The sequence below is a fragment of the Melanotaenia boesemani genome, chromosome 14, assembly GCF_017639745.1.
Source record: "Melanotaenia boesemani isolate fMelBoe1 chromosome 14, fMelBoe1.pri, whole genome shotgun sequence".
In the NCBI taxonomy this organism is placed as follows: Eukaryota; Metazoa; Chordata; class Actinopteri; order Atheriniformes; family Melanotaeniidae; genus Melanotaenia; species Melanotaenia boesemani.
Window position 1 is genome coordinate 24,695,326 of NC_055695.1, and position 19,226 is coordinate 24,714,551.

Here is a 19,226-nt window from a genome sequence, read left to right on the forward strand (position 1 = left end):
TTTGCAGTGACTGTGTCTGAAATGTCCTTTTATCATGTGCTAATTCAAACTGGAAGAAGTAAGTTTAATCCTCACATCTAACCGACTTTACAACTCGTTGGGTTTTCTGTTATTTTTTGGTTTATCATTTCAGACCTTATTCTGTTTTCCCATCTAGCATTGATTGAAACAGGCAGTAGATTCATGTTTGAAAATGATATTTCCATAGATAGGAAAAAAAGTCAATTTCATCTCTCAGGCTGTCAGAGCTAAAGTAAAACATCATGCTTAACACAATAATTTTAAGTCAACAAGAGCAGCATGAGATCAGATAGGAAGTGAATCTGTCAAAACAAACAGCTGACAGATGGACCTTAATGCAGATTTGCATTAATATCGAACCAAGATTATTTCTGTCGCATTAATAAAAGTCATGTCCTAATTCTGAAAAGCTGTGTGAAGTTTATATAAAACCAGAAAACACTGATTGTAAATTTCATAAACCAATTTTTAATTCACATCAGAATAAAATATATAAAATATATACATCTATTTTAATATGTTATTGTTATATCATATATAATGTGTCGTATTTAACTATTTATTTAAATATAAAAAAAAGGTGGGACAGGGCCATGTTTTCCTCTGTGCAGCATCCACTTTTCTTTTACCAGCAATGTGTAAACATCTGGGAACTGAGGCGAACAATTGCTGGACCTTTAAGAGATGAATGTTGTTCCATATGTTGTTTGATATAGGATTATAGCTGCTCAACAGTCCTAGGTTTTATTTTTCTTTTTTTTTTTTTCTTTTCAGTTTGTTTCAGTGATTAAAAGTCTGGACCAGTCCACCACTCATCTACCGCAAAGTCCTGCTGTTGTAATAGATGCAGTGTGGTGTTTAGTACTGTCCTGCAAAAATATGCAAGGCCTTTCCTAAAAGAAGGTATCATGAGGATGGGATGGGAGCAAATGTTGGTCCAAAACCTGGATGTAAACTATTTTTCCAACAGTGATGGTGCCTATCCAGTTTTTGGTTCTACATACACTAATGCACCCTCATGCCATCAGAGATACGGGCTGAACTGAGTGCACATAAAAAGCTAGTTTCTCCGTCACCTCTTTAGTCTGGAGGATATAGCTGTTGTGAAATGTTCATTTAAAAAGGGTGATGTTGACAAGTTTAGTTTACTGAGTACGAGTAAGTCTGTATTCATTAATTAGTTGCTGTTATAATTGTGACATGCACAGAAATCTTTGGTTTCTTAGAGCTATGAATGTCTTATTTGGAAATGCTTTATTTTGTAGTACAGGAAGTTCGGTCTTGATGGAAGAAAAAGAATGAGAGTTTTGACGATGTTGGCGGAGAAATGTATGTTGGTTGTTCTGTTTATATCAAGTTCGAAGTAAAAGTTAAAGACAGACAGCCTGATTAATAAAGCTCCAGTTACGTAACAACAGCATCAAAAAGTTCTCAAAGCAATTTCCAGTTTTGCTTCATTTGACCACAGATCAGGTGAAATTTGAATGTGAAAGTATTTCTGGATCATGTTTCTATATGGTTTCCTCATTGCAGGCATCGAATATTGATTTTTGTCCCCACTGTCTCTGAATCTATAGATAACATTATGTACTTGGATGATATAATATGCATTGCCTTCCTAATTTTATGTGGTAGAAATGTTATTTTGCAGATTGGCTGAACCTCTGCCCATCTTTACCTCTAAGAGACACTTTGTATGCCCTACCATGGTACTGACCCATTGCCAGTTATCTAATTTAGTGTTTCTCAGACCTGGTCTTCAGGACTCTCTGCCTTACATGTTTCATATGTTTACCTGCTTCAACACATCTGGCTAAAATTAACATCTCATTAAGATGCTAGCATAGAATTAAAGCAATCCATCTACAAATAGCTGCAACTGTTAAAGCAGAGAAACACCTAAAACACAGAGCAATGAATTAAGAAGGACCAGGACTGCGAAACTCGGACCTGTTGTAACATGCACTTCCAGCTGTTTCTTTTTAGTACCACTCACTCGTCCACTCTTTTGCTGGCAATATCTTTTAGGCCTGTTACTGCCTTTAAATCCCAAAAAAATAATGAACATTTCTAAATTGCTGCATTTGATATGTTTTGTATTTTATACTTTTAATATGAATTTGGTTTATGGGATTTACAATCACTGCATTCTGGTTTTATTTCCATTTTACAAGTTGTTATAGATATAAATGCTAATAAGATCTGTTTGATAACAGGCTTAGTTCTGTGAGAACAGTCTTAATAATATGGAATATAATAAAATATTTATATGTATTTAGATTTATTTATTTATATATTATAAAGTATTTCTGATTCTGAGGTGTATAAAGTTGTGTTGGGTAGCAGCTGATAAAGCAGGTCAAATGAAGTGTGGCTGTTGTTTGTTGCAGCCCATGACCCGGCGGGGATCCAGGCTGCAGAGGCACACGCTTTCTACCAGACTAACGGATCAGCAGCTGAGTCCATGTCTTCAGTCGCTGAAGCCCAAAATAATTCTACCTTTACTAAGACTTCAGCCTGGACCAGCCTGGTTGACTTAGACAAAGCAGGAGTCTCTACTCTTGCTGGAGTCAATCATTCATCTGAGATCTCTGAGGAGCATGTAGTCATTGATTTAAGGCCTGAAGCAGACTGGGATGAAAGGAAGGATGAAATAAGAAGCAACCAATCCAGCCAGGATGAGTCTGAAGGCCCAGTGAGCAACAATACCATAGCTCTGTCTGACCCTGAAAGACAAGAGAGCCATGGAGGTTCAGCCCATGAGGATGAAGATGGTAGCTACTTTGAATCTGACACTCAGACGTCATTCTCCATAGTTTCTTCCACCCCCCAGCCTCAGACAAGTAATAGTGTCCTTACTGAATTTGTTAACACTCTGATGAGGCCCTTCAAGTATTGGACAAGCAGCAAAGAGGTTGAAAACAGGCCCGTACCTGACAAAAAGGCAGGGGAGAACCAGACTCATGGAGAAGCATCCAATAAAAACCTGAGTATTCCAAAACCCAGTGAAAACAAAGGCAGCATAGACAATGCCATCATGGAGCACAGAAGTGGCACTTCTTCCCTAAGGGCTCCCAACAGTGGACTGCAAAGTCCGGAGGAGGGTCTGACTGAGCAAGAAAAAGAGCTGATACCATTGATTAAACTAATGCCAGGGGTCCAAAATACAAAGCCAAGCGAAACAAGCACTCATCCTATGGAGGGAGCCTCCAGCACAACCTCCATCACAGACAACCCTCAATCTACCACTGCAAATGGTAAGAGCTTAGTTTCGATTTAATGTGCATCTTTTTTATTTATTTATTTATTTATTTATATTAAACATCAACTTTAAACTTTAGGATTTGAAAAACAATTAGACCACCGTTTTAAATTGAGGCGTGGTGCATTTAATTGTCTCTGGTAAATAGGATCTGTTCTATATCATGCGTTCTAAACAGTCTGCTTCAGCATTCCACTCTCTTCTTTTCCCTTGAGTATGCTGTAATATATTCCTCCACAGGGCAATTTAAAGCATCGCTCAAAATTTAATTAAACTGTAATTCCAAACAAACAAAAGGGGCACATCATATACTGTATAGAAATGCAAAGTGCTGGAGCAGAGACTGTTCTGCCTTCATTGTCATATGTATTGACTAAAGATTTGTTTACAGTACAGGCTCTGCAGAAATCTGTTTTGAAGTAATAAAAGGTTCATTCTCAAATGTATTCTTAGCTTAAAACAAAGCAGACCTGCATCCCAAATAAGATCTTATTCTTAGAAGTCAACAATGTATCAGGCTTAGAAAATTAAATGTGGAGAGGTGGGCTTGGGGCTGGAGAATGTGAGTTTGAGCCCCTGGCTATCTAGTACATCTAGAGATGGGTCAAATGCAGAGCCCAAGCCCTCAGTCAGGATTAATAAAGTAAAAATTATTATTATGAAGCAGATGTTACAAACAAAGCAAACTACCAAACATGCACAGAGCATGTGCATGCACTGTAGATGTATGGTGCCTCATTTAAAGCTGAATGAGAAATGCAAGAAACAAAAATAGAAAAGGTCATCAAGTGGCCCTTTTTTCTTACATATTCTTAAAAGCACCTCAAAAACAAATCTAAAATCACTTAATTTGGTTCAGAACAGCAAGCCAAATAGCAATCTAAGTCTTTTAAGGAACAGTGCATGATTAAAAGATTTCTGGACCACGAAAAATACTAAAACAATGCATCTACAATGATGCCAACCTGCATGTTATTAAGAAATGTAAAGGACAAGAGCATCCGAAATGTATATCACAGGCTGATCTTATGGGGGGGGGTGTTTTTTTTTTATCTTTTAATAGCAACCACAAATAACACAATCATCCTTGACATCAGCTAAAAGGGCAGAATGCAAAGTAAGACAAGCACTCTCACACAGACAGCAAGAAGAATGATTCAATAACAGTGTTAGGCTTTTCTCACCCAGCAGTTGCTGACTTTATTAATATAAATACTCACTGCTGTACCGAATCCCATGGCAACCAAATCTCCAGGTATAAATGAAAAACCAAGCTTTACTCTGCATCCATTATTTACAGCCTTATCAAATTAACGTGGAGGTTTGGCTGCACCACTGTTCACTCCAATCTTCATCTATGTCTATTCCAATTAGGGCCCGGATCTCTGAAGGTAGGTGGTAATATGATCACAGCTGAGGGTGAAGAACAAACGAGGGGCATGACTAGAGCGAACAAGTGTGAAGAAAGAGAAACATGGTGAAATGAGTGTGAGGTGCAGTCACCTCTGCCTTGGAAAGTTGGATGGAAAGTTGCCCAAGTGATGTCAATTCATCAGGTAGTATCAGTGAGCTGAACTAAGTCTGTTATCACACACCACAGGATACCCCCTAAGATCTCAGCACTCTCTAGCGACTGATGAGGTCATGTTGTCTTTGAGGAAGATGCACAGCTTTGCTCTGCAGACAGTACATCCCATTATGATTAGAAATTGAAGACTGAATCAACATATTTTTTAGAAAAATTGTAAAAGTTCAGAGCTATAATTAATATTATGTCCACTGCAGGGGTACACAGTTAAACGTTATACTGAATTATATTTTTGTTAACCTCGTAATGGAAAGGACTGCCTCCAAAAAAAAAACAAATGAATTAAGCCTTCTTATTAAATTTCAAATAAATACATGTTTGCTTCTTGTCAGTCTTGTCAAACCCAAAGACTAAGATTATGTGTCTGCATGTCTGTTCACTTACACTCATTGTAATGTAAATTCACACGGCCATGCAATTACTTCCTTTCGGTGTTTTATTTATTTATTTATTTATTTTTTTTACATTAGATGCAATATCTGTAGATGGATCTGTCTCACTCTTTTTTTTCTTCTCATTGTCAACCGTCACTCTTGCAATTTAATATCATGTCTGCCTGACCTGAGGGATTTTCTCTCAGTCCGTTTACTCCACCAAAGTGGAGTCAACACAGCAGAACCACTCACAGTGGAAGCTGTCTAAACGGGGTTTATTATAAGTTTGTTTTGCAGCCTTTCTGCTTAGAGTTGTGGCTTTTTCTTCCTGGTCCTCCAACAACAGACTTAGAGCAGCTGAGATTAACTTAAACAGTGCTTTGAATAGTGCCATGAAATCATCCAAACCTGTGCCTAATTGTCTCATTTTATTTATTACATGGGTCATTACATAGATGATCAAACCAGATTAATGTGTTTAATTATTCCCACTTCTATCAGTGTGTGTAGTAAAAGTTTGTAATTAGCTATTTGGATTATTAATAGGACAATTACGCCAAGCTACAAGGCTCTTATGGAAATGAACCTCCGACTCATAAACCTCACTTAGGCATAAGGCACCGGAGCACCTTCTGAATAATTTACACACAGTTTAATGTTTTATGCATGGACATCTTTGTGTATGTTTTCCCTCATGTGGTAATTTGTTGTGGTACATTGCTGTACTTTTGAAACATGCAAACCGAGCTGAGCGATGAATGCTAGCAGTGTCTTAGTAACGCAGCGGCAATGCTGCCCTAAAAAAAAAAAAAAAAAAAAAAACGCAATCATACCAGGCATGACTTACACATTCAGACAGAGTGAATTATTGATAGTGTTGACAGAGTCTAGTTTAAAGCTGTAAGTTGATAAGGTACACTGGACCACTTCATCTAAGTAAATAGACCTAGATGGAGCTTGTTGTTGAGCCAGTCATTTAGTTACACGTTGTAAATGTGCTTGTGCTTTTCCACATAGCCTCACTCATCACAGGCAAATGTATTTCAGCAGGAGGCCTCTTTGGTAAACTAATCCACAGGGACAGAGAACAGAGGTGTGAAATACTATTTCAGAACAGCTGCTCATTCTTATGCCTGTGTTTATCTGTTTATGCACATGTGTGTTAATGTCTTCAGATGATAGCCAACATTTTTGTCAAAAAAGTCCAGCAACTCTTACTGAAAAAATCTAAACTATTTATTTTAGAGGGGAAAAAAGAACATAACTCTTATTTCCAGTTTATAAAAAATTAAAGTTTGCTGGCAACTTTAAAAAAAGAAAACATTCAGAACATTTTGGAATCATTTTTGTAAACATAAACCTTTTTAAAGTGCTAGTTTGGGGAATTTGTTTTGATGATGCATACTTGTTTTATTGGAAGCAAAAAGATTCTGGTGGAATATGCAATCACATAAGTTAATAAAGCACCACTCACAAAGAGTTCTTTTAAAGTGTAGTCACAAGAAAAACTGATAAGATCTGCCTCAGAAGTCATCTTGGGCTTGTGGAAAGCACCTGGGGAAGTCTACTGCCTCCTTAATAAGTAGTTCATAAGAATAATCCCCCCCAAACTTTAACTTTTAACCTCAACATTAAATATGCAAATGATTATGTCTTTCTGTCTATTCTCTGCATTTAAATTATGTGTCTTTCATTGAGTGTTCAGAGAGCTTGGAGAATGTGCACCCAAATGCAACAAATGGAAATTGTTGCATCAGTGTTGTGCAGTATAGCTCATGTGTGACCAGTCAACGGAACAAAGAAATGGTGGAACTTTTTGAACAGCTGTGCCAATGGGCATAGGGACAGAAAACCTATCCTTAGTTTGTGTCTAAAACAGAACTCTTTGGATCTAGGAAATTAACTCTGAACTCCACACTTCCCTAGGGGATGTATTGCATTACAACCATGTCAACATGAACATGGGAGTATGCAGCCGTGATCTTTAACAACATTTGAAATGGACCTATCTAATCAGGATAAACTTTAAATCATTGGTCTCAGCAGAACTGTGCCCTTTCTAAAATATTATTTTCTTAATCATCTTGAAAGTGTTTCACCAAGATTCACTAGGTTTCTGTAATCGAATCTTAAGTTCTTAATTGCTAATTCTACTTCCATGAAATAGAATCTACGCCATCCACATTAATGGAGTTTTCTTAATTATTCTGCTTTGTCTCTGTTTCTGTAGTGTTCCCTGTATCGGGCCATCTGGAGAGATCAGCACATGGTGAATATGTCCACATTTCCAGTCCTCAGGGTCCTGGATCAGGCTCTGTCTTTGTTCCTGCCCCCAGCACTCAGTTTCAGTGGGCTATCAAATCAATGCATGGCCCCAAACTAGGGCCTCCTGGAAGTGTGGCCTATGTGGCCAAACATTCATCTTGGGAGCCAATGGAAGCAAAAGCAGGGCCCCTTGAAGTGATGACTCTGCCCACCTCCCTTCGACGAGATAACCTGGAAAACTTTTCAGGTGAAGGCAAAGACCAGGATACAGAGGGCACCCATGCTTCAGCTGAGAGAGGAAGAGCTGATTCAGGAGAGGAGAAGGATGTGGATGGGAGTGGAGAAGGAAGCAACTTTCCTGGAGGTTATGAAGTGACAGTCAACAATGTGCCGATCAGTGATGACAGTCTTAATACTGAATCCTCACCAGTCTCAAGTGATTTAGTGACTGTAGGTGAGCACACTACTCTGTCCCTGTGGCAGCTAGTTGAGCAACCCACAACCCCACCTCATGGCTCCTTGGAGCCAGAAGCAACAAAAGAGGCCAGGGGAGAGATCCTATACATCTACCGACCTATTGACAATCTCTCTTCAGCCTCTCCACACAAAGGGGAGGGTACTTCAAATTCAGGTGTTACTGCAGCTTTAAGGAAGCATAGCAAAGGTGAGAAAATGAAAAAGCTGATGACTACCACAAACAAAGCTTTGGTGGAGGTGCTGACGACTTCCGAGGTGACCACAGTAGATGAGCATAAGACTGATCCTGCCACCACAGCAATTACAATGGAGAATATGTCTAATAGATCTTCCACAGAGGAGCCATCGATTTCAATTTCATGGGTTAATGAAGAGGAGGAGAAAACTACAAGCGTACCCAATCTTCAAAGCCACCTCTCAGTGACTCTGGTACCCACCGAAGGAACTCAAACTGGGGCTGTTCAGCTAACCACTATCTCATCACACTCCGAGGTTGGTGCCACAGAAATGGAATCTAGATCTGCTGTTTCTGAATCCTTTGTTGTGGGAAGTCGTTGGACATCTTTTAAAGGTCCAAAGTCAGAAGAACAAAAAACCTCAGAGACGCCAGAGAACAAAGAGACAAACAACCCATTTGGCATTCTCGTACCCAACTGGGCGTTTGGCCTCATCCCATCAGGTAAGTTTTTGTCTGTGGTAATACCTGTGAATAAACTCAACTGTCATTATAAGCTTCATGATTATGAGTAATTATCTAATCTGCTGTGATTTATTTAATTTTGTATCTTGCTCAGTGAGGGCAGAGACAGCAGCAGAGTTCACGCTGCTGCACGCTCTTCATTTAAGTTCACAGTTGCTTCTAACTGCATCACATTTAAAACATACAGTCCCTTTTTCCTTTCTGTTTGTCGCCTGTAGTTTCATTCTACATCTCCCTTCTGCCTTCTGCTCTGACGGATGTCATGCATTCTTAATCCAGCCTTGTTCTTTTTTTATGCCTTCACATCCTCTCTCTTTCCCATCCACTTACTCCCACATTGTTATAGAGACATCTCCAGACAGCAAGGCAGAGCAGTGGGGTGAGACCTGCTAGGTCTTGGGCAAGTAATTAGTGGGTCAGAGTGAGTGCAATTTGGTAAACTGGGGAGAGGCAGAGATCCTAGTCCCCAACAAATCAATGTAGACACAAACTACAAGACGGGACTCGTAATTGACTGTGCTTTCTTCCCCGTACTCATTTTCCAGTTTGTTCATGTTCACTTTGCCCTTTCTTTGGTGCTAGGCTCAACTTTCTTCTCTCTCACTCCATCCACTTCCTAGTTGTTCACAAAATGATAGAATTGTCTTTGCTTATCGTCTCAGCAAGCTCGCATTGATTTCTTTTGGTAGTTAATGAACCTGCAACTGTGGCAGAGCTGCACAAAGTAAATCAACAAAGATCGCATTTTTAAGAAACTCAGTTCTTCCTGCCTGATGTTTAATGTAGCTGTCTGCAAGAACTGCAATGCTTCAGTTTTACCACAGAGAACACACCACTTTTAACAGTCCTTAATTTTTACATAATTGGAAATGATGAAATCTATTTGGAGGACTTTGAATTATGTTTATTTATTGAAAAAGCTATTGTTATTATTGCCATTGATGACGATTCCTTTAACAGTGATGACCAGGACAGTGTTTTTTGTTATGATATTATTTCCCTGTGGAGGTCCCTTTGCACAAGGATTTTTTTTTCTGGTAGCAGTGAATTTTGAATAGGGGGCATGCTTGAATCTGCTCAATAACACCAGAAAGATGATTTTCAGTTCATATCTTGGTTTTTAGCAGAACACACAACAAGAAACCAACAAAAAAGGCTCAAATTTGGTGTCTGTTGTGTACTTGAGGTGGAAAATTGAATTCAATATTTACATTTCTTTCTGTGGAACCTGACTGTGAGCAATTATGCAATCATTTAATTTAGCAGATGTGAAATACTTTAGATTGATTCATTTGCAGAAGAAAAGCTGATTTATGCAATGAGGCAGGTCAAGGTTACTTTCTGTCATCACTGAGATAAAATAATCACTGTATCCTTCTGCTGTTTGTTGCATACAAAAACAATCAGGACAGAAAGGACATTTTTTCTTTATCAGGTTGATATTTGAGTGGGCTGACTGGCTGTGCCCTTGCTGAGTGATTAGTAGCACTGGACTCCCTCCTATATATGACCTTTGGGAGTTGTCAGTTTTTACTACAGAGAAAATTACAGCAATGGTTTTCTGCCCATTACAACAGGGAGATAGTCAGAGACAGAAGAAGAATAAAAGGGCAACTTGGCAGGAAAGGATAGGAAATGGTTAGGTTGAAGGAGAGGAAGGGTGGGTGAGTGTGTCCTCAAAAATGTTGTTGGTAGAAGTGCATAAGCCTTTTTAATCAGTGATCAGAGACAACACTAACACAGTCCTGTGGGCTTCCAGCAACATTGCTTCTCCTCATCTTATCAATGTTTTCTGTTATATATATATATATATATATATATATGTTTCCTCCAGTCTTTACTCATTGTTTGTTATCAGAACCAGCCCTCTGTGTCCTATTTGGCCATATATCCTTGTGATAAGGCATGGACACATAACAACATGTCCACCTTTTTCCAATTACCTGTCATGCTGTCCTCCAGCTAAACCAACACTGAATGGTGGACATACACACTTAAAGAAACAAAAACTAAATATGTGTGAAGAAGCACTAGCATGCCAAACTGACTGAGGTAAAAAAGAAAATCTATAATCCATCCAACATGTCACACCATCACATACAAACACACACACACAAATTGTCTTAATCCTTCACTTTGAACACCGTGAGACAGTAAACACATTTAATTTTATTTCTTCTTTTTAATTACATATATCTTCATTTTCATATTGTATAATCCCCAAGTTAATATTTACACACCAGTCTGGGCTGCAATTTGCCAAATGGTAATATATCCCCAGGCTGCTGTTTTCTGTAAGACAGTGTCAGTGAGATATGACGAGAATCACAATTCACGAATAGCAAATGTAAAAATTTTTTAAAAAGTCCAAACCTCATTTGTAGTCCTAATCATGCACATTTTAACCTCTAACCCTGCTTATGAGAGTATGGTAGAACATGTAGAATTACAGCTGAGAGAGAAGTACAGAATGCAGGGTGGGTCTTAGTCCACAGAGTAGCACCTTTCACCTTCCTCTGTTTCCTTCGTAAATGTTTATTTGGTTAAATCAGCTACATCAGACGTATAGAGCGCAAATGTGCTGATATACATACATACATACTGACTACAAATAAGTGGGGGCAAGATGTATAATTTCAGCTCAATCTGTTACCAAGACAAAAGCGGCATCTTTAAATAACTGAGAACAAGTTGGTTTTTTTTCTGGACAGTGACCCTCATTTATCAAACAAACATACAACAGAAATCTGTGCGCACGACCATTTCTACACAAATTGGATGTGAGCGTAGGATACGATCGTGTTAGTCTGAGTCAGTGTGGATTAGCGTAGTAGGACAGCAGATGCTGAAAATAATTATTAAACAAACCTCAAACCGTCATCTAAGCATAAGCAGCCACATACTCAGTACTCAGAGGTAACCCATTTGCAAAGAAAAAAAAAAAAACAAACAAACAAAACAAAAAGCATATTTAAATGGATTCCCAAAACGAATAAAATGAAATAGCTTACTGATATGCTTGGAGTGCACACCAACTCACTCAAAATGATTTGGAAAAATACCAAATATGATAAACAGCCTAAGCCCACACATGACAATTAGAATAGCTTAAATTTAATAAATAGGCCCATAAATCCTAGGCCCATGAAATCATGATATATATGAACAGAGATCTGTGTTTGCAAACAAACTCTTGAAACATCTCATCACCCCGCTGCCACAGAGCAGCCGCGTAGGTTCAACGATGTGCACACCACCATGCCATGGTGGAGCACTGAAGGGCAGGTGGATGTGTCTTGGACCAGCGGGGGGATGCTGCTGTACTCTCCATAGAAAGTCTGCGACATAATTCTGCCATGTGCAGTCTTGCGCAATATTGCTCCAGCTAATGGAGCCTTTTGATACACCGGCGCAGCCAAAGGAGCCGATGCCCAAGGAATCGTGCCCAGCACAGCCTTCACACGGGTGAGACAGAAGCCGATCTGTCTTTTCTAACAAGTAAAGTAGTTTATACCTTAAAGGTTTATAACTACTGTATTTAATCAGTAGGCTAATGTTTCCCATGCTGTTCACTAAAATGTGCGGTTCTTTACTAGACAGGTGATATTGCTATAGGCTACCATTTTTTCTCTTTTGAAGGCTATGAAAAGTGGCTTCATATAACAGAATCTTGAGCACAATAATGCTTAGCTAAAGCAAGTAAACACAGACAATTTTTGTTTTTTGTTTTTTTTATGTTTTATGTTTTAATCGATCTCTTAGCATGTCGTTTATGTTTTAAGTAAAGAATTGCGACTATCAGTTACCAGGCATCTGTTCTTATCCAAATATGAATAAAATGAATAAAACATTAATCATGGGCATATGCTACTTACTGAGAATTTGATTCATAACTCAGCCAGAGTTGGATCAACAACAGGGAGGCTATTAACGGCCTTTGTGATTCTTTTCCATGAAGCGTTTTTGTGCACGTCTTTGCCAGAAAGCACCTTTTTATTCTTTTCAACTATCACTAGTGAGACTGTCGATCTTAACCTCCGAAAAGTTTCCTTTTCTTTGGCAGAACGTCTTCTCTCTATGGTTTGACCTTACTGGGCGAGGCCTCTGGACCACAAATAATTAAGGGCGTAACATGTAAATGACGATGGATTTCAGCCACCATGTTTATCATGGCCTGATCATACCTAAGCTGGGATTGGTCAGATTTGAACGTTTTATAAATCACACATGGAACCAATCGTAAGATCATTCCTGCGAGCAGATGTATGCTCATTTCCATGTCCATTTGATAAATGAGGGCCAGTGTGTTTAACAGTTTGTAAAATCTACCAGCTAGCACAGAAATGTAGAAATTAGAGCCCTTGGTATCCAGCCATCTCAGGTGATAAAGCAATGCAGGGGCATAAGGTATCATTGGCTGTCTATCCAGCCTTTAAATTACAGATGCCAGTCTGATACTTTGGCAAACAGGGAACAGGATGTCCATGAGTTATAGTCGTCTTGACTAAAGCCTTGTCCCAGGCACAAGATGGATCAGACCTTTGGCAACATCAATAACACAGCAGCCAGCCCACAACCAAATTAGAGTGTTAAATTTGGAGGCGAGGAGCCAGTCGGTTGATGTGTATGTGTGTGTGACAGGGACAGGCTGAGGTGGCATATTATCAGTGTGGGTCTGTGGATGTTCAGTTTGGTTGGTGGCTGTTGGAGACCTTGGATAGGCTGTCTGAAGCAGCAAGAGGGCACATTCTCAGTGCTGCATAAAGAAGCCTATTGATTTTCCTGCTTCTCGCTCCCCGTGACTCCCATCTTTATTCTCGCTGACCTCCTTTCTTGCTCCGCTTCGTTTCTGCCTTACATGTTTTTCTTTTTGTATCCCTCACTACCTGTCTTCCTGACTTTGTTTTTTAGTACTCCTCTGGTTGACTGCCCCTTGCATAATGTTTTGATAGCTTCTTGAACTGCAATGTGACAGAAAACCACAGCAGCCAGTTGTTGTCTGTCAGTATCTGTCTTCCATACGATTCTTAGCCTCAACAATCACCTCCCTTTTATATCCACCCATTGATCCATCTGCCTTCCTCTAATTTGCTTCTACTCTCTAGATTCCTCTTTTTTCATGGTGTAAATCCTTATTTTTTCCATATCAAACACACCCACTAAATCTAATCCTGTGCTACTGGCTGCCGCTTATTAAATGAATGGGATTTGTTAAAGAACAGCTTGAGGGACTCTGGGTTCTATCATGGTTTGGGATGAAATGGTGTTATGCACCACTCAATGCTGACTGAGCACAGACTCTTTGTATCCCTTTGAAGACAGCAGCCTGCGCTGAAACTGAGCAATGACACACTCTCATAAAGAATCAAGCTGTTTTTGTGCACATCGGTGACACCAATAACCCATACCAGGTTAAATACGAGGAATTTTATTAAGTCCCTGTTATAAGACTTTTTTATAAACAACGCAGTATTTCTGATCAGAATAACCTTTAGCTTTTCAGTCAGCTGAATGCTCTTGAAGACAGATGGGAATTATGGAAACTGACGTCTATGTATTGACTCACTCCAAATGTTGTCAGCCCATTAAATGGACATTATCACTGGCATAGAAATGGCCAGGTGGTACCTTTCTCCACCTCCTGGGAGTGTTAGTCAATAATCATCATCCATTCTGATCACCACTAAACAGAGAGAAACCCAGATCACCTTGGCAACATCAGGCTGGTCTCACACCAGCTGTGTGGTGTGTGTGTTGCAAGTGCAAAACATTGTGATTTTCTTTTGAGTTCCCATGTCAACAGATTGGAGTATGTGTTCTGAGTGTGTGGCAAGGGTTTCTCATGCAGTTTCATCATTGCTGCAATGCACGCTATCAAAAGTAGTGGTGTTTTGTCTGTGATGCGAGCATTTGGGAAGCAATTTTCAGCAAAACATTTAGTCAATCATTTGAATCACCATACTAATCCCTTAACACATTTGTGTAGTTAGAGTATGAGTTACAGGACTGAAAAATGTATTTGCTTGATTTTGTTTTAATTTTGCAGTTGCATGCTATTAAAATGGATTTAGTTTTGAGATAGAGACACATTTAGATTAATTTAGTGCTTCCCCCTCCTTTCTTGAACAAAGATTAAGAAGCACTATATATCTGGTTACAAGTAGTCAGCTTTCTGGTCTTCATTTTTTTAATTTAATCAAAAATAGATTACACGTGATTGTACGTGTTTATGGTCATTACCAGAGCTAAACACAATGCACGTATACAGCCACAACACAACAGTTCAGCTACCCACACACAAAGAACAAAGTGTCAACCCTAAGACTGGACACATTCATGCAGCCATCCAGCTATTACTTTGTAACAAGTCCAAGTCTAAAAACTGATGTTTAGACTGTTATATCCCTCTTATCAAAGGTTAGAGGCCAGTGGACAATAAGACTACTCGCTGCTTTCTCGTCTAATCTTTCTATGAAGCAGAAATAGCTTTTATTGCAATCAATACTATCTTTCAACAGAAATATCATGCTGCTGCGAACAAGAACTATCTTTGAGCCAGGATGTGCTTGCATTGTTCATTTGTGCATCATAGTGAATAGTACAATTCATGTACAACATATGGTAGCAGAAAAAATAGCGCGATTGCAAAAGTTGTGCACATATCAACAATCAGGGCAGAAAAAGGATGTACTCAGTAAAGCATGTACTGTATCATTTCTCTTTATAGTAAACAAAGAAGGTGCAGGTCATGTCCAACCATCAATCTTGGATCCTTATATGAAACTTGTTCACATTTAGCTGTGCAACATCGTTCTGTTAACAAAAATGGATTAAAAACAGGCGCACAAGTAATACCAGTTGTTGCAACTGTTTGACTCTGGCAGTTGGATATGTATGAAAAATTAAAATGGTTTTCACATCAAACAAATAAATATATATTTTTTTCATTATAGTTTATAGATTGTTTAGAATGTTAGCAGGTTCCTGTTCGCTTCCCTACAGCCTGTAATGACATAATATGCTGTTATAAATCTCAATAAAGATCTGTTTGACAGAAGTTTTTTCCACCACAAGTACACCTTTAATAACACATATTGTAGATCTAGACCTTTGGTCACAATCTGTTTCTTTATTACCTAAACAGCATATTGGGTGTTTGCAAGTTCCTGCAGTCTGCCCCCATTCTGCAAAACCTCTGCACAGTGTCCGTCTTTGGCTCTGCAAGAGACTGGAGACTGTACAGGGTGTACCCTGCTTCTTGCCTGCTAATTGCTGGGAAAGGCTCCAGCTTCCCTCGACCCTGAATTGAAATAATCGGAATAGAAAATGTATAGATAGATGTGTATTTCATCTCTCGGGTTTGTTGTTTTACTGAAGTGTTAGATGTTGTCATGCTCCCTCTACATTCATAGTTAAATACTATTGCCTTGAGCCTGGTCACGAAAGAAATACTACTTACTTGGGACAAAGCCCAGGGCTGATTTTTTGCAACCAGTCTGTCCCTGTAAAGGTCAACACTAGCCTGGATCAGCAGATTGCTGCAACAGGGTTACACATGTCAAATGTGATGTACTGAACTTGTCCTCACAGATGCTTTCAACATTTAGGGAGAGTATGGGTTATCTTCACGTGCATAGGGCTGCTCATGATACCCAGTGTATCAATAGGCAAATTAAAGTCCTTTGCCTGGGAAGGTCATTTCTCTGTTAAAGCACACAGTGATATTAACGACAAACACTTATTATTTTGCAAAGTGCTGTTTATTTTAAACTGTTTAATGTGCTCATTCATTGAGGTTTTTTTCTGCACTGATGGACAATTTCTGAAGCAAAGTATCTGTTGTTGTTTTTCACTGACATTTTTTGGGAGCAGATGAAAGCGTGTACTCAAAAGTCAATAAAACAGTTATGGCTGCAAGTCAGTGCACTACCAAAAATTTGTATTTCACATTCTTCAGAGACTCAGAATAAACATAGAAAAACTGTGTTGAACAGGCTTTTTTAATAGCATCATAAAAAAATACTTTATTATCTTGCTGCCACAACAAAACTGGGTGATTATTCAGCCTCTAGGAGCTTCATCACTGGCAGTTGTATTTTTTTATTTATTTTTTTTTTAGACTGGATGACCCAGAGCTCCCATTATGGTAGATGAACGACTGGATCTCTTGATTGTTCCTTGTAGCAGATCTGCAGCAGAGCTGAAAAACAAGTTGTTTGTTTTTTATTATTATTATTTGGCAACACTCTGAAGATCATGTAAGAGGCAAGGCGGAGTATGTTAACTTTTAATAGAACAGTAGCACTAGAACCTAAGCTTCAGTTTTGTGTTTCCTTGGGCACAAAATGTGCTCTTTTAATATGTATTTGTTTTGTTAGCATGCAGTTTCATTGTCAACAAACACAGCTGCGAAAGAGATTGTGGTCTTTTTTTATTTCTTTTTTTTTTTTCTCAGCTTTAAATACGCTTTGTATTTTGAACTGGAAGTTTCTAATGATCACAGCTGCACCCACATCAGCCAAATATGGGGAACGTTTGCTCCTTTTGGCTTTTTGGATCAGAGATTTAGGAGCAAATGATTCACTGAGTGATCAAATCAAAACATTAAGCCATACGGTAGATGAAACCATCACGTTTGTTGGGTCATTCAGGCTTCTTCATTTCCTCCTTTTTTTATTATAGTAGTTTTCATTTAGCTGCCTCCCAAGACCAGATAAGAAAATACCTCTGCTGTGCCATATGTCATGCCATTAAAAACACAGACTCCAGTTCTCTGAGAAAGCTTTTATTATTATTACTATTATTTCTTCCCCAATAAATGCTTTCTGTGTTTATTGTCAGGTGCAGCCTTAGGGCCCTTGAGGGTGCATAGAGTTTCATAAAGCACAGAACAGCATTACCTCTGTATACCAACAATTGGGAGATGATGGGGAGGATGGATGGAGACAGATAGTTTGACAGTGCACTGTCAAAAAGAATATGACCCACTGTGAGAAGTCATGTGGCTGTACAGAGCAGGAGAGACTAATCTGAGTGGGTTATAGGTATCACAATGGAGCATTCAGGCACCATCAGATTAAACTTCAGGAATCTGCTTCCTTTTGCTTTTCTATCTCTCTCTGTCTTTCTAAGCAGAGGTCAAAGAAAGGAAACTAATATGCAGATGGAATATTTTTCTCATTACACTGTTTCTATTATATCTAACTGAGAATATTGTTGGGTATAGTCATATGATTATGTGAAAATTTTCATCAGATCTAAAGGATATAGGGTATGCTATTCCTGTGGCACAGCGAATATGAGCTGGATAGCAGCATCTTTAAAACATCACTGTTTTCATTCTTCATGTGCTGTCAGACACAAATTCGTTGGTGGTTCAGTACGGTCATGCACGGAATCACATGCCACCAAAAATGGAGCCACCTGCCATCAAGGTTAACATTGAAATGTATGATTTCAAATTGAAGTATTTTGCAGCTACAGAGGAGTAGCAGTGCAGAGGATGAGTGCACCCAGCTGGGGTTTTTGAGCTGCCAGATTGCCTGACTGACTTCACTCCCTCGCACTCTCGCTGGCGCTGAAGGCAGAGCAGAGCAGGGGTGTTTGGCTCTCGGCATCAGTCACAACGAATCATGCAGCAGCCAAATCACAGCGGGTGGGAGGGCTGAGGGGTCTCTTCATGTAGGGCATGTCAGACACACCCACAGATCTGTCCCAGCAGTGAGGATTTATAGAGAGTTAAAAATGACAAGTCTCACTGGGAGGAACGTTGCTAAATATGTACAGGTTGTAGATAGCATGGTGAAAATTATAGAATTTGTGAAGCTGGAAGGAGAAAGGGGATGTTTGTAAGCTGTAATTGTGGATTAGAGGAATTTTCAGTGCCAAGCTTCTTTCCAGAGCTTTTGCTGGCAGGGCACTTTCAGGTTGTCTGAAGTATTTCTTTGCTGAGTTTTAAATATTTCTTAAAGTAAACTGTTCTGTCTACTGCTTGCTTCTTCTGATAATGCACTGCTGTCAAAGCAACTTCTTAATGGTAACCTTGAACGAACATTAAAAAAAGGCATATGTATGTGTGTGTTTATATACTGTACAATACATGTATATATATGTATATATATATATATATATATATATATATATATCAGATATATATAAGATATATATAAGTAAATGGTCCGTATTTAAATAGTGCTTTTCTGTACCTGGAATGGTACCTAAAGCGCTTTACATCATACATCACATTCACCCATTCACACACACATTCAAACACTGAAGGCAGAAGCTGCCATGCAAGGTGCTCAACCACAACCCATCAGGAGCAATTAGGGGTTTGGTGCCTTGCCCAAGGACACCTCGACATGAACTCGACTTGGCCAAGGATCGAACCAGCAACCCTCAGGTTACAAGACGACCGCTCTGCCTCGCTGAGCGATGCCGCCCCTCCCTTACTGAAAAACCTTTCCTGAAAATTGAACCGTGTTTACCTCACACATTTGACAGCATATTTATCAAACTTAATGCATTTGAAGCGATTTA

General features: G+C 39.1%; 1 protein-coding gene across 1 annotated transcript in view; it reads left to right on the forward strand.

Annotated features, from left to right (window-relative positions):
• The window catches only part of ncanb (neurocan b), a 109,499-nt gene that overhangs the window by 16,510 nt on the left and 73,763 nt on the right, over positions 1-19,226 (forward strand). Inside the window, exons 7-8 of the mRNA XM_042006290.1 lie at positions 2,412-3,278; positions 7,476-8,666. Of these exons, the coding sequence (XP_041862224.1) occupies positions 2,412-3,278; positions 7,476-8,666 (2,058 nt within the window). The remainder of the gene's footprint in view (positions 1-2,411; positions 3,279-7,475; positions 8,667-19,226) is intronic.